At 43.8% G+C, this 15,427-nt stretch overlaps 1 protein-coding gene across 9 annotated transcripts in view; it reads left to right on the forward strand.

Moving 5' to 3' along the window:
- CIT (citron rho-interacting serine/threonine kinase) overlaps positions 1-15,427 on the forward strand; it is a 105,568-nt gene that overhangs the window by 63,650 nt on the left and 26,491 nt on the right. For 6 of the 9 annotated variants that reach the window (XM_061602303.1, XM_061602306.1, XM_061602304.1 and 3 more), the window contains 8 exons: positions 4,359-4,556; positions 7,999-8,192; positions 9,409-9,544; positions 10,402-10,506; positions 12,575-12,715; positions 12,874-12,981; positions 14,005-14,167; positions 14,464-14,628. In XM_061602303.1, coding sequence (XP_061458287.1) covers positions 4,359-4,556; positions 7,999-8,192; positions 9,409-9,544; positions 10,402-10,506; positions 12,575-12,715; positions 12,874-12,981; positions 14,005-14,167; positions 14,464-14,628 — 1,210 coding nt within the window. The remainder of the gene's footprint in view (positions 1-4,358; positions 4,557-7,998; positions 8,193-9,408; positions 9,545-10,401; positions 10,507-12,574; positions 12,716-12,873; positions 12,982-14,004; positions 14,168-14,463; positions 14,629-15,427) is intronic. The other 3 variants (XM_061602309.1, XM_061602311.1, XM_061602312.1) reach the window with 2 other exon arrangements.

The raw sequence follows: 15,427 nt of genomic DNA on the forward strand, positions 1-15,427 counted from the left end.
CATTTTGACAGAGGACTCCACAGAGATGGTTACTTCCATAGAGCGGAACTGTAGTTTTGCCCTAGTGATAGAGGACGTAGGGAATCTTTGCCCAGTGTGCAAAGAACTACTGAGGCATGCAAAAGGGAGCAGAGTTCATACTGTTCAGTAGCATGCCTCATATTGTATCACAAGCTGCTTTTGAACCCGTCCATCCCCTCTCTCAGGTTCAAAATTGGCTTGCCATGCTTCATGCGGTGGGTGTGGGGTACAGTTGCTTAAGACCTGCATATCCAAAGCCTCCTTTGGCATATAGTGATAGTTGTGGTGTTCTGGACCTTTCATATTTGAAGCAACAGTTAATATACAGTTGCTTTCTCCTCTATATTATCTAGGGAAGTAGTGATAATACGCATTGTTCCTTCAAGTGTTTTGTGGACAAACAATATAGTCCTTCAAACTGTTTATGTAGCTCGCATATTTTACTTTTTATTTTATAGCATTTAAACCTTATAAACTGATTTTCTACAAGTGCTCTCTAGGCAGTATATAGATAAAAGCAATAACAGGTTAAAAAGTTTTTAAAAATGAAAAAATCAATGGAAACGGAACAGCTATCGAAATAGTAAGAAAATAGCAGTTAATGAAAGCGTTAAAGAGCCAAAGGCTGGAGTTAACTAGCAAGCTTATATAAGCCATTTATGAAGGAAGGAACTCTAGTGGCCTTCCTGGGGAAGGCATTTCTTAATATCCACTCGTGTTACAGTTTTGCAGTCGTTTTGTGGGGGCTTTATACTATCTTGCTGTTTTGGTTTTCTCCTTAATTTGAACTGAAGCACAAAGATAGATTCAGCTCAAATCTTCTATCCCCCAGGGTGGGGTGTCTTTTTTGTAGTTTTGATAAGTATTAAAACTATATTGGAGCCCACCCATTCCCTCCTCCTCCTATGATCTAGAACTCACTCTTTAGCTCGTGAGACGAATACACTCTTGCAACCACCAACCATTTTCACCCCTCCCACCATTTTCTTGCTATCCACAAGGCTTCACTCTCTGTACTTGTTTAGCATTACGAGAATAAGCCTAGCCTCCCCCTGGGTTCACGTTCAGAAACTTCCTCTTTGTTTTTGATTAACCTCAGCTTGCCGCATCCTTCGTGCTGGGACAATCTGGTTAATCTTAACCATGGTAGTGGAAGCAAACCAGCTTCAAATCATAGTTTATGAAGCTGGCTGCTTTCCGCTAACCTTAGTTAAAATTAACCACAGTTGAAGGTTTGGACAGCGTGCTAAACCAGTTAACTTGAAATGGAAGTGGAGGTTAGGCTCATTCTTGTAATGCTAACCCATGGTTTAGCATTGCTTCCAAAGTCAGTCATAGTGTCTACCTGCATGTCTTGTCTTGCATCGCAGTTAATTGACTGTGCGTAGCTACCCACTGGGGTTAGTATATACAAGAAAAATGAATTTATTAACTGTCCTATGAGGGATTGAAGGGCGAACTGGTGGGTAAGAACATTACCCCAAAACTTCTCCTTGGTGGAATCATTCCAAAGGTACAACTAGTCTAGCATTTGTCTCCAACAGCTATCAGCCAGATGACGGAGAGAAGCTCACAGAGGAGGTCAGGATGGTAGTGATTTATTCCTGATTTTGTCCTTTGCACATCTAATTGGAATTGTACCACTTCTGAATATAATTGGTTCCCTTTAATTTATCATGACTGATTAGCCATTGATAGATCTATACACACACATGCCAGTTGCCATGACAACATCCCATGGCCATGAGTTTCATAACTAATTATACATTGCATGAGGAAGCGCTTCCTCTTGTATCCCTTCTGTCTGCTGCCTACTTTGCTAGATAAACAAGTTCTAGTATATTCAGAATGATTTTTAACATACTATTTTAAGTTTTTTTACATTCCTGTTTAAACTGATATCAGTGTGATGAGAGATCTGTCAAAACATATTCACATGATTTTTTAGTCCAAGTTAAAAAAATTGAATAAAATCTGGGTTCATATATAAAGGAACGTGCATAAAAGGAATCTGGAAGCAAGGGCTTAATTTGCAAATAAGACTTTTCCACTGTTGGTGGTAGTGATTTATTTTGCGAGTTCAGATTAAAGGTCCTGTTTGGGAGCAAAGGGTTTTATCGTGAGACCTCATTTCAAACAACTCGAGCAAGTATACCAGAATAACACAGACAAGTCTTTTACTCCCAGAGGAAGACCTTCAGTCTAACCACTGAACGATATTCACATATTAAATTACTAGCTCCAAGCACCAGTTTGGGGATTGCCTCTTCCCCCACATCTCCTGTTTTGACGCTGCTCCTAGTTCTCTCCCATTCTGTTCTTCAAACCTCCTGTTGAAAGGTATTACTAGTTTACGTGTGTTACTGAGAACAACATTTCCACACGCACATCCATAATGCCATGGCTTTATTGCTGCATAAATTATTACTACTTATTGGTTGATTTAAAGGTAAAGGTGTCCCTGCACTTATATTGCGAGTCGTTTCCGACTCTTAGGGTGACGTCTTGCGACGTTTACTAGGCAGACCGTATATATGGGGTGGGATTGCCAGTTCCTTCCCCGGCCTTTCTTTACCCCCCAGCGTATGCCGGGTACTCATTTTACCAGCCATGGATGGATGGAAGGCTGAGTGGACCTTGACCCCTTTTACCAGAGATTCGACTTCCTCCTCCCGTTGGAATCGAACTCCGGCCATGAGCAGAGCTTCGGCTGCATTACCGCCGCTTACCACTCTACATACTATTTAATTGCCAAAGTGGCTTCTACGCTGCTTAGAAATATAAAACCACAAAAAATATAAAAACATAGTTAAACCACACAATAAAATGATTCCATCAAAACATTAAAATGTGCAGTTGTTTAGAAGATTTGATCAGTTTTATTAGTTATTATCGCAGGCTCGTTGCAGCCGTTGTGTTTTTAAGCTACACCCGCGAATGGCAGTCATCGCCTTTTCGGGGGGGGGGGTTCCCGCCTTTAAGTGGTCACATGGATGGGACCCACTTTAATTTTATTTGTTTCCACCCACACTTCGTTCTTTTCTCCCTTCTTTTCCTAAACCACATCCAAGGAGAACAGTGCTGGCACTGCTGGTTGCGTGTCACAAGGCCAGAGGGTGACCAGTGCACATTAGGACAGCTTTTAAAATGGGTTCCTGTGGTTGTTGCAAGCATTGTACCTGTGTATGGTGCGACTCTGTGAGCTGCCATTAAAATTAAGCTGTGCTTTTCTTATTCTGAAGTTACTGTGGCTTTCTGTTTTAAGCAAAGTGGTGTCCTTTTGTTTGGCTTTTCTTTCTCCCTCCCCCCCATCCCAATCTAGCTTTGTGCCAACAAGGGATAGTTAAATACCACATTTTGCTGTGGGGTGAGATGTTTCAGGGTAGCTACAGTGCTGCTTTAAATACTGGGCACCCCCTGGGCACAAAAACATTACTGCCTGGCTGTTTGCTTCACTCTTACTTTAATGCTTATTTGGCATTACCCCTCTAATCTGTTGTGCTGCCAAACATTTTTTCCTCACATTCCACGTTGCTTTCTTTAACTCCACTGGTGACACTAGAAATCCACTCTTTCCTAAATCTTAAGTGTGTGGCTTCTCCCCCCCCCCCCGGTCAATTGGCTGGGTTTCCTTGATTTGTTTTTAAAGGAGTGGCATTTCAATAGTGCACCTCTCTTCAGATTGCTCTCGGATGGGTAATCATGAAAATCTCACACTTTGAAAGCTAATATCACCTTTGTTCAGAGAGGGTTGCATAAGGTTTGGAGAGAGAAAGCAATTTGCTTATGCCATTTTATCACAATGCGGCAGATTTGAGGCGAGGACCATGAACTACTGATTCTCAATTCATTGATTTTGCCTCACTGATGCTCTCTTAAACCCATGTCATAAGATGCATTTAAGATGTTGCATTGCAGTGTATTTCATATCTAAAGGTATAAGCCAGGTGTGAGGAGACTTTGGCCTCCAGATATTTGCTAAACTACAACTCCCATCATTCCTGGTCATTGGCTATGCTTGGTGGGGCTGATGGGAGTTGTAGTTCAGCAACATCTGGAGGGCCAAAGACTCCCCATGCCTGGTATAAAGTTAGCTCTTCTGAAGGTGACAGATCTTCAAGCTAAGGGCTGACCTATCTTATACTGTATGTGAATTAGGTATGTGCCAGTTTACAAGATTGTATGATGAATTTTACAGAAACCCATTTGTCAGAGTTTGGGGTTTGACTTTCAAAAGACTTGACTAGTCCCCATTTATCCTAAGATTCCTTGGCTTATTATTTTTTCTATTTAGTCCCTATTTATCTTAGGTTCTTTGGCTTATTGTTTTTATTTAGGTGATAACAGACTTAGAAGAGCAGTTGAACCAGTTGAGTGAGGACAACGCTGACCTGAACAACCAGAATTTCTTCCTGTCCAAGCAACTAGATGAGGCTTCAGGAGCAAATGACGAGGTGGTCCAGCTGCGAAGTGAGGTGGACCATCTTCGCCGCGAGATCACAGAGCGAGAGATGCAGCTGACTAGTCAGAAGCAAGTAAGTGTTCACAATTGCATTTTAAAGACCCAGCTTTCTCGAGGCTTTTGTCCAAATGTGAGGCTAAATAATCCATGACTGAAGATGGCAGTGGCAGAACTCTCCAAATACCAGTTCTCCTCTCTGTTAGTGTACACAATCTCTTATCTGATTGTGTCAGGATTGGACAGCAGCAGTGGCAGCTGGTGCCCATTGGGACTGGTGGGGCGGAAGGCAGGGAGCCCAGCGGAGCGGTAGGTGGAGCCATTGCCGATCGCAGGCAGAGCCAACTAATTTCAGCTTTGTCCTTATCCTCCGCTCTGCTGAGTTTTACAAAGGCAATACTGAGACTAAATCGGAGGAAGCTGGCAGGCAGTGCCAATCCCTGGAGTCATAGTATGTGAGGAGGCAGGCAGTTGGGGGCTGGCTAAGGGCGGACGGAAGTTGTTGGAGCCATGCTCCGTTTGCCCAAATGGACCAACCTGCGACTGGACCACAGAAGCAAATAGCTTAAAAGAATTGCCTTGTTGTGTAGGCCAACTATGTGGCCACAATAGAAGATCAGACAGTGGAACAGACAGAATCTGCTTGGACTACAGTGAAGGATAAAACTCAGTTTTGTTGCTATAATTTCTCACAACGTGGGGTGCAGCAGTCGAGTGCCTCACAGTCCCCTGGTGTGACTAGTCTTGGGCTGGTCAGCATGGAGGAAGGGCCTAGGAGCTTTCTAGGGTGGTTGCTTAATGGCAGGCACTTTCGTCGCAATCTAATCCTGCCTGACTTCTTTTTCCAGTTGCCTTTTTACCTTTTTAAGTTGTGATGGGTTTATGCGCAGTATAGCTGTTCCTGTCACTACATCATTATTCTGAGCATGTGCAAAGTTTCTAAGCCAGGAAAAATACATGTATTTCGCTGTGTATTTATTTAACAGATTTTATATACCACTTGATTGTAATAATACCTCTAAGCAGTTTATAAGAAATATTAAAATTATCAATAAAAACAGTTAAAAACAAGTAATTAAAACATTTAAAAGACAATTAAAATCAGCAGTAAACTAAAAAGAAATTCAAACACACACGAGTGTGGATAGACTTGCTTAAATAGAAATATTTTAAGGTGGCGCTGAAAAGAATACAGCAAAGGCACCTACCTACGTGATGTCAACAGGCAGGGAGTTCCAAAGTGTATGTGCTGCCACGCTAAAAGAATGATTTCTTACACATTCAGAATGAGTATTATGTAGCATCTGGAACAGTGCCAGTTCCGCAGAATGAAGTGGTCAAGTGGGCACACTTCACAAGTCACTGTCCTGACCTTTGTTTCGCCTTAATCTTTCATCTAAATAGCCAGTACAATTTTACCAGGGCCAGGGGAGAGAGGTTTATTTAATAAACTTGATTGTGACAAGATTTAAGTGAGCCTTTTCACTTACTAGATTTAACACCTTACCATCTGCTCTGTTGGTGGGTCACAAGGCAGGAATCCTGGCTGCAGGGCATCAGTGTTTTTTTTAAAAAAAATGTCAATTTCTAAAGTGACTTATGTGAAGCATTTATTTATCCACAGTTTGAACCTTCCCAAGAAAGATCTTTCAGTTTCTGTGTGAATTTTCTATTAGCAGATTCTGCGCCTTATGTTACAGGAAGATGGGCCAAATTTTTTGGCCGTGGCTGTTAAAACGTGGCAAACTGGCAGCAGAATATATACAAAATCACTCTGAGTCTAGCCAAGTTTTGTAGTTGACTCTGTAGACGTCGTGTAATTGGGGTGTAAACTTTCTGTGCCATGAAAAACTGAATTGAAAAGAGCTACATATGTGACATTGCTAACAAACACAAGAGATTCTGTCCATCGGCACAAGTGCCTGCCGCAGGGTGACATGTTCCCACTGACCCAGCTCACCACCTCAGGTTCTTGTTTCCTCAGTTTTAGGGTCAGAACAAGGTGTTGTAGGAAGTCACTTTTTAGCCCATTCAAACACTTTTTCACTCTGTGCTTCTTCGAGTGGTTCTGTCCACTTGCAGAATTCTCTCCCCAAGGAGGCTCGCCTGGTGCTTATGCTGAAGCCAAAACTAGGCCAAGACCTCTTCATTTTTTCAGGTCAGGCTTTCAAATTGCTGATGGTTTTTGTATATTTCTTTCTCGTGGATTGCTTTAACACTGCCTTTTTCTTGTTTTGTTGCTTAGTATATTTCTGCAACTTTGTAAACAAACCTGAATTTTGTTTTCATTGAAGAGTGGAATAGAAATCTAATTTTACAGAATATTTCTTTGTGAAATAATGACCACCTTTGATGTCAGAACAGTAAAGTTACATGGCCCTAAAGCAGTGTTTCCAAACTTCATTCTGGGGAATCTGCCATTTCTCTGAAGCTTATCAGGTGCTTTTTGATGAGAAGTTTGTTGGTGCCAGCCATTTCCTTGGAAGACAGGCTGGCCACTACGACCATAGTTTCCCTGTGCGATGTGTTTGTTTTTAAGTCACACTTTTTCAGAGCAAAAAGGGACAGATATGTGCTTGAGAGACAGTATAGCCTTTCTTTTGCAGAAGTATCAATTACATTAGGACAGATTCCCTGCTCCCAAATCCAGTGGTTCACTTGCATCAGTTGACCACTTACTAGCTGCTGTATTGCTCGCTTCTTTGGCATCCCTTCCTTGTTTGATCTTAAGAACACAAGAAGATCCTGACTGCCGAATCAGACCAAAGAGAGCCCGTCCAGCCCTCCTGTCCTCACTGTGGCCAACCAGATGCCTCTGAGCAGCCCGCAAGCAGGACCTGAGTGCAAGAGCACTCTCCCCATTTCTGATCCACAGCAACTGGTATACCGAGGCATTACTGCCTCCGACCGTGGAAACAAAGCATAGCCCTCATGGCTAGTAGCCACTGATAGCCGAATCCTCTTTTAAAGCCATCCAAGTTTGTGGCCATCACTGTGTTTTGTGGGAGTGAATTCATCGTTTAACTGTGTTCTGTGTGAAGAAGCCCTTTCTTTTGTCTGTCCTAAATCTTCCACCATTCAGCTGCATTGCATGCACCCTGAGAAGCAGCGTTATAAGAGAGGGAGAAAAGCTTTCCTCTGTTGACTTTCTCCATACCATGTATAACTTTATACACCTTGGTCATGTTTCCTCTTACTCGCCTTTTCTCTAAACTAAAAAGGCCCAAATGTTGTCATCTTTCCTCACCGGCCCAAATAGCCCTGATCCATCCTTTTTCCTTTGTTTTAGCTGCCTATGGGCCCAGGACAAGAGTGAGTACGACCAGCCAAACTGTCTTGTCTGTGTTCATGTATTATACTTGGAGAGGCTCAAGACTGTGTATTTTTTCCCCCCTTGATCTAGGAAGGTTAAGTGTAAGAAAGTTTTTAAGATTCCCATCATGGCGGAGTTTTATTGTGCAGTGGTACAGCGGTTTAGAGGTGGAAATTAGAAGAATGATGAAAGGGTTTGTTTTTAGACAATGGAGGCCTTAAAGACAACCTGCACGATGCTGGAAGAGCAAGTGATGGACCTGGAGGCTCTGAATGATGAACTCCTAGAGAAGGAGCGCCAGTGGGAGGCGTGGCGAAGTGTTCTGGGGGATGAGAAGACCCAGTTTGAATGTCGGGTGCGAGAGCTGCAGAGAATGCTGGATACGGAGAAACAAAGCAGGTTCAAGCTTTCGTTCCTGCATGCTTTATCAGAGCGCGCTTTGCAATATAGAGCAGTAAATAAATATGGGGTTGATAAAGCAGTTCTGCCCCAGAACAAACAGCCCCATTTGGATGGCTCTAATTTTAGGAAGGAAGTGGGAGTGCTGTGTCAATGCTTGCCTTCCTCTTTGCTTGATGACCTCAGCTGTTGGGTTCTGTCTCTACCGCTGCGGACAGCATCTTCCCAAGGTCTCAGCTGGGGATTTGCTACTGGACCTGGCTCAGGTGACAAATGCATCTGATACATCTGATGGTGCCTTTCAGAAATTTGGTTGGTGCACCAGCTACATCCCCTCTTGGGCAAATACCCTTGGCTAACATCACATGCCTTGGCAGAATCCAGGTTATAGTTCTGAAATAAGCTCCGTGTGGAGCTGCCTTTGGAAGATTCTTAAAATGACAACTGGTACAGAATGGCGGCTTGGCTACTGACTGAGACTTGCTGCTCTCAGCACAATATGCTAGTGCTTAAAATTCACATGGCCTTCCAGTTTCTTTTGGGTGAAATTTAAATCGATCTATAAAGCTCCAAACCAAGAAGCTTTTAGCATGTTCTAATTAGGGCTTTGAAATGCCAAAAGTATTGCCCGAGTTTGGAAGGAGGGTTCTGATGTAACACAAGGGCCGCCTTCCTCTCCTTCACCTTTGGGGGGTGGGGGAGGAAGATACAGTGGTGCAGCTACCCATAATTAAAAATACATAGTAAAACTACATTAAAACATCCACAGTAAAACTAGTCCATTAAAATAGCAAAACGGTGAAAACAATAATTGCAGCAGGAGATTCCAGTCAGACGATCTAGGAAAAGCCTGTCTCAATAGCTGTGTCTTCAAGAGCCTGCAGAACGCTGAGCTGCAGATCCCCTTTATTCTTATGCAGAGCCCATGAAGTTGGAGAACAGCCTTTCTGGTTATTTGCCAACTGCCTTTTTCTGTGCCACCATATGGCACTAGGCTTTGATTCCAGATTCTCACTGTGGCAGCTTGGATTTCTGTCCGCCCAGCAGGTGTGGATGAGTTAGGTGATACAGGGAGCGTTGTATCATGATGACTTTCTTAAAGTAGTACTTTGGAACGATTCCTACCTGTTGATCCCATCTGGTTACCTTGGTTTCCTTGAAAGAAGTCAGTCCCAGGAAAGCATGTAAGTTAACATATTTCTCATTTGAAATGCAGGGTACGAGCAGATCAGCGCATCACTGAATCCCGCCAGGTGGTAGAGCTTGCTGTTAAAGAACACAAAGCAGAGATCTTGGCTCTCCAGCAAGCATTAAAGGAACAAAAACTCAAGGCGGAGAGCCTTTCTGACAAGGTTGGTAATGTTAAAAGAACTTTCCATACAGTGTCAACTAAATTAATTGGCCCAGAGGCTACCGCACAGCCAAAAAGTCTTTTAGTATGTTATAATTATGGCTTTGAAATGCCAAAGGTCTGGCGTGAGTTCACTGTGATCCAGCTGAGATGCAATGAATGGAAATTGCGTTTTTTGTGACAGTTATAGTTGTTTTATAAGTCGCATTCAATGTACATGATGTTTTGTAGAGTTAGAGATTAATCCCTGCTCCCATGGACCTTATAATCTAAATATTGCAGGGGAAGGGGAAATCAACTAGAAGGGAGGGAGGGGTTGTGGCTCAGTGGCTACAGCAACTTCTTTGCCTGTGAAAGGTCCCTGGTTCAATCCCCGGCATCTCCAGGTAGGGCTGGATGAACTCCTCCTTGAAATCCTGGAGAGCCACTGCCAGTCAGTGTAGACAGTATGGAGCTCGATGGACCCACAGTCTGACTCAGTATCAGGCAGATTCCTGTGTTCTCTGTGAGCTGCTTGATAATGGAATATAGTGTCTTGGGAGGCGATGGACTCTCCATTGGTGCTGTCCATTTAGCAGAGGCAGGATGGCTCCCTCTCGGGGAGTTGTTGAAGCACAAGAGCTTTTGTGCTAGCAGACAGAGAATGCTGGATATGGCCCTCAGAGCAGTCAAGTGTGGCAGGGTTGAAGGAGCAAAGGTCACAGGCAAACACCTGCTGGAAGGTCAATAAAGGAGACCTTTTAAAAATAAGGGTGAGGACTTGGCGCTAGGTGAGGAAGGAAGGGTTAGAATCGGACTTCACGGAACAGCCTTTCATGCCTGAATCTTTTTTAATGTCTGCATATCTGTTCAATCTAGCTCAGTGATTTGGAGAAGAAGCATGCCATGCTGGAGATGAATGCACGTAGTTTGCAACAGAAGCTTGAGACAGAACGTGAACTCAAGCAGAGGCTCCTGGAAGAGGTAGTACCTGACTCGTAATGAGATGCCATTCATTCCCATTGACAGAGATCATGAAATTGCCAAACATTACATAGGACGTATGTAACAATGACTTACTGGTTTAATAATAATTCTGTATTTCCTTATCAGAGAATTCTCAGCACCAAATGTCTAAGATTCTTTGAGTGAAGCCATCACAGTTAGCGATGCATAACTGATGTAGACTGTAATTTTATATGCCTGGAAATACATCCCGTTGAACTCAATGGGGATTAGTTATGAATATACATGCATAAGAGGGGCTTGTAATGAAGAACTGCCCTTAGTTGGCCTGGAAGCTCGAGTCTGATTTCAACCCCAAAACCCTGTCCTCCCCTCTCTTTGGGGCTGCCACTGGAAAGGCATCTAAAATAATACTGCTGTGAATTTTTGCTGCTTACTAATGCTGTATTGCCAAGTCACAACCACACTGACCTTTTCTTTATGTCAATCTGTGTTAATCTTTATTTTTGAAAAACAAAGAATTCTGTTTAAAATGCAAGCTGCATGAGCATAGTTTTAAGGTCAAGGGGATTTAGAATACTGGAATATTACCAAATTCTCTAATAGGGACGTCTTCTGCCCAGTAACTAAACTTTGCATAAATGTACTTGATCTGCACAGTTTGTTTTGGTTGAATTACTGGTAGAATTTTGAATTTTTTGACACCCTTCTGTCAGTGTGGACAATGAAAGAGGAGATGAACGTCTTTGAATATTCAAAAATAAATAAGAGTGTATGGTAGTGTGCGTTCTTCCAGCAGTGGTCAGGAGCAGAACACCATAGCAGCCTGTGTGAGTAGTCCCAACAGAATGCCCTCCTTACTTCCCTTCTAAGCCTTTAGCTGAATTTAACCATCCCTTTTTAAAAAAGATAAATAAATCTCTTTGCTTTGATGAGAACTGAAAACATTATTGTACAATGTGCTCTTTCCCCAGCTCATCCCCTTCCAGGTTAACATTCAAAGGGGGTCTTTTGCATAACCTTGCATCCCACTCCATTGCAGTGGTTGTATTATAACTACTATTATTCCTTAAATTTATATCTTGCCCTTCCTCCCAAAAGGAGCCCAGAGTGGCAAACGACAAGTGATAAAACAATGGAAAGAAACACGAAAAATGCACCCCCGTTAAAGTGGTGTAGTCCACAATTCTGTCACTCGATTCTGCATAATGCGTAGAACGGCTCTGAGATCATGCCCAGCAAGAACTTCAATTTTCCAAAGAAACCTACAACATTCAGAGGGCATTGCGGTGGCATTATAGCATTTGACTATTCAGAAGATACTAGGGCAGTTAAAATGGCCATTAATAACTTACAGCCGGGGGGGGGGGATCCTTTTTCGGCCTGAAGGCCTCATTCTTTTCTGGGCAACCTTCATAGGCAAAAGTGGGCAGAGCAACAAATGCAGATTTACCTTTGTACAGTAGGCTAGTTTCTATATGCGCTCATACAGCCCTCTCTAATCTCCATCCAGACAAGCAAGAGGCATTATCGGAGTTGAAGGGCACATTCTGGCCAGGGGGTACACCTGGGGTATGAAGCAAGGCCAGTGAGGGATGTGGCCTGGAGAGACTTCTGAGGGGCCATATAGAGAGGCCTGGAGGGCAACATTTAACCTTCAAGCCTGAGGCTCCCCACCCTGACTTAAATAATCTCTGGATTTTTTTTCCTTCTCTCAGGGCCTTCTCTCAGTCCCGCCAACTAAAACAGCTAGGTTGGTGAGGACTAGAGAGAGGGCATTCTCAGTGGCGGCCCCCACTCTCTGGAACTCCCTCCCGTATGATCTTCGGCATGCCCCTTCCCTGAATGTATTCCGCCAGGCCTTGAAGACCTGGCTTTTCAGACAGGCCTTTGGGACTTCCGGGGAGGGTTAATCTCTATGACAAATTGCCTATTACTCTGAACTGTCATTGTGTATAGTTTTTATTGTTTGTATTGTATTATTATGATGTATTTTATTGTAACCGAGATGTACGTCGCCTAGAGTGGCCATTGGCCAGATAGGCGACACATAAATTAAATTATTATTATTATTAATTATCAACAGCAAGCAAAGCTGCAGCAGCAGATGGATCTGCAGAAAAATCATATATTTCGCCTGACTCAAGGCCTGCAAGAGGCTTTGGATAGGGCGGATCTTTTGAAGACTGAGAGAAGTGACCTGGAGTACCAGCTAGAAAATATCCAGGTAAGAGGAAGCAGGTCGCTTTGGGGCTTCGTTTTGGAGTTCTGCCTTGGATTTCGAACCAGTTACGCTGGGATTGTTTTGGTATTCCAATGGATACTTGTCACAATCTCTTCTTGTTTTTGTTTTTTTTCCTTTTTCATCTTTTACATACTTCAAAGGTTCTCTATTCCCATGAAAAGGTGAAAATGGAGGGCACTATTTCACAACAGACCAAGCTCATTGACTTTCTGCAAGCAAAGATGGACCAGCCAGCCAAAAAGAAAAAGGTGAGCTGAACAAACAGATGATCTAGCAGACATTAGGCAGTTGCACATGGGTTTTTTTAAAAAAAACAATTCTCAGGCTGGAGTTCAAGCAACACTTGCAATTTGTTCAGCATGACCCCAAATCCTGCTGGGTATGCAGAAGCCGCTGCGTGCGCCTCAAGTAGGTCTTTGGAACCTGGACTAAATGATTAGCTGTGGTGTTTTGATGTTAAGCCATAACTGAAGGACAAACATGCCCTAGCTTAACAGGGATGTTATAAAGACAGTATTAGGTTGTCATTTGGCCATATGACATCATAGTATTTTGCTCTTCCTTCTCCGAGCTTAACCAGCTTGGAAAAATGGGGGCGGGGGAATGCAGACTTTCCCTGCTTTTTAAGTGGAAATGTGTGAACCAAACCATGGGAAGATATGGTTGCAAGTAGGAATGGCTGTTCAGGTTCATTGGGTTCCTTTGCTTATGGCCCTGAGAGCAGCTTTGTTGCTTTCAAGTTCTTAAACAGAGATAAGGCAGCAGTAGAGATGGATAGCGGTGTCCAGCATTCCCTGCCTGGTAGCGGACAGGTGAGTTTTGATGTTGCACAACAGCTGCGCCAGCGGACACTCATTGCACAACAGATGATGTAATCTGTTGTGCAACCAAGTGACCAGCAACCTGCTTATGCCTTCTCTTGTGCAACAACACCCGGCTGGCACAAAACATTTCGCCAGCGGTATACCTGTGAGTGACTTTAACTTAACGCTACAATGGATACAACCTGCAGAATTCACTATGTGTCAAGATGGATGAAAAATGTTAGTAACTGCCAGAAACACCTTTTAAAAAACAAATTAGTTGTGTGTGCGGGGGGGGGGAGCAGAGATCTTAAGCTTCTTCCTCCTCCCCCCCCCCCCACTCCTTTCTTTACTGAGAATGAGGACTGCCATCAGACCCTCTGGTCTGCAGTTAGGTTTCCCTTCTTGCCCTAGTTTAAACCATCACTTACTAGGAGTTAGGAGCTGTCTGTGTGTTTCTGTTGCTAGGGCCTGTTTAGTCGACGGAAAGAGGACCCTTCTTTACCCACACAGGTTCCTCTGCAATACAATGAGCTGAAGGTGGCACTGGAGAAGGAGAAGGCCCGTTCGGCTGAACTGGAGGAGGCCCTTCAGAAAACGCGCATTGAGCTCAGATCTGCTCGAGAGGAAGGTAGGAGGGAACTACTGAAAAGTTGCATCTGAAGAGAAGGGCCGTGTGTTTTTTTTAGTCCAAACATGCGTCTCATATTTGTTTGTGTGTGTGTGTTCTCTGTATAGGAGTGAAATGTTCTCTTCTTCTCTCTCTCTCTCTCCCCTCCCCTCCACCTCCTTTCCCCCCCTGTTTGCTGTTGAGGATCCAAAATAGCAACGCCTTTCCCGCAGGCTGTAACTCTCTTAAGGTTACGTAGAACCACGGCTGCTCCTGATGCTGGGAGAAGTTAACTAACTGTTTATGTGTATCTGTAGCTGCCCATAGGAAAATTACAGACCACCCTCACCCATCCACACCGGCCACGGCCAGGCAGCAGATCATCATGTCTGCCATAGTCCGGTCACCTGAACACCAGCCCACGCCCATCAGCCTGCTTGCTCCTCCCTCAAGCCGCAGAAAGGAGTCTTCCACACCAGAGGGTAAGGCTGCAGTAGGGTGGGGTGGGTTTGTGAAGAGCATCTCGCTGAGAGCAGTACCCCTGTCCCTGACTAGCCCCGTGCCCACGAAAGTGGCAGCCCTAAGGCAAATCAACGGGCTTGGAAACGTGCTAGAGAGAGAGAATATTCACATGGAAAAACAAAAATGTTCTTTCCTTTCACTCCCCTTTCTATCATGACCAAACCCATACATTATTCTTCGGCCTAAAGGTCTGGTTTGACCAAGCAATAAACAAATAACTTATTGCAAAATTGTCAGTTGAAAACGATGGAACAAGTTAAGTCTTAAGGGGGGGGGAAGCTGCTAAAGATGAGCTCTGTCTGTTGCAAGTTCCAGAGAAACGCAAAGGTTTTTTTCCCCACTTACCTGCTCCCAAGCCAGAGGTGAGGGGAAAGGACCGTTGCTCTGTGGCAGAGTGTATGCTTTGCACCCGCAAGGGCCCCGGGGTTGATCCCAGGCCTCTCCAGTTCAAAAGAGATACTTGGCAGCAGGGCTTGGAAAGGCTTTGGAGCCACAGCCAGTAAGATTAGACGCTACTAGGATAGGTGGGCCAATAGAACGACGTTCATAAGAAAGAAACGATTTGGAAACACGTTGCTTTTTTCTCTTGGATGGGACAATGACTGTGGGGTGGAAAGTTCTGGATTACATTGCTCAAAAGCGCAGTGTTGTGTGTGTATTTAAGAGAGAGATCTCTTTATTTTAATCATCAGCATGCTGACTAGAGAGAGAGCAAGCCCCATCGAATGCAGTGGGACTTGATTCTTAGTAAATATGCAG

The sequence above is a fragment of the Rhineura floridana genome, chromosome 19, assembly GCF_030035675.1.
Source record: "Rhineura floridana isolate rRhiFlo1 chromosome 19, rRhiFlo1.hap2, whole genome shotgun sequence".
Taxonomy (NCBI): Eukaryota; Metazoa; Chordata; class Lepidosauria; order Squamata; family Rhineuridae; genus Rhineura; species Rhineura floridana.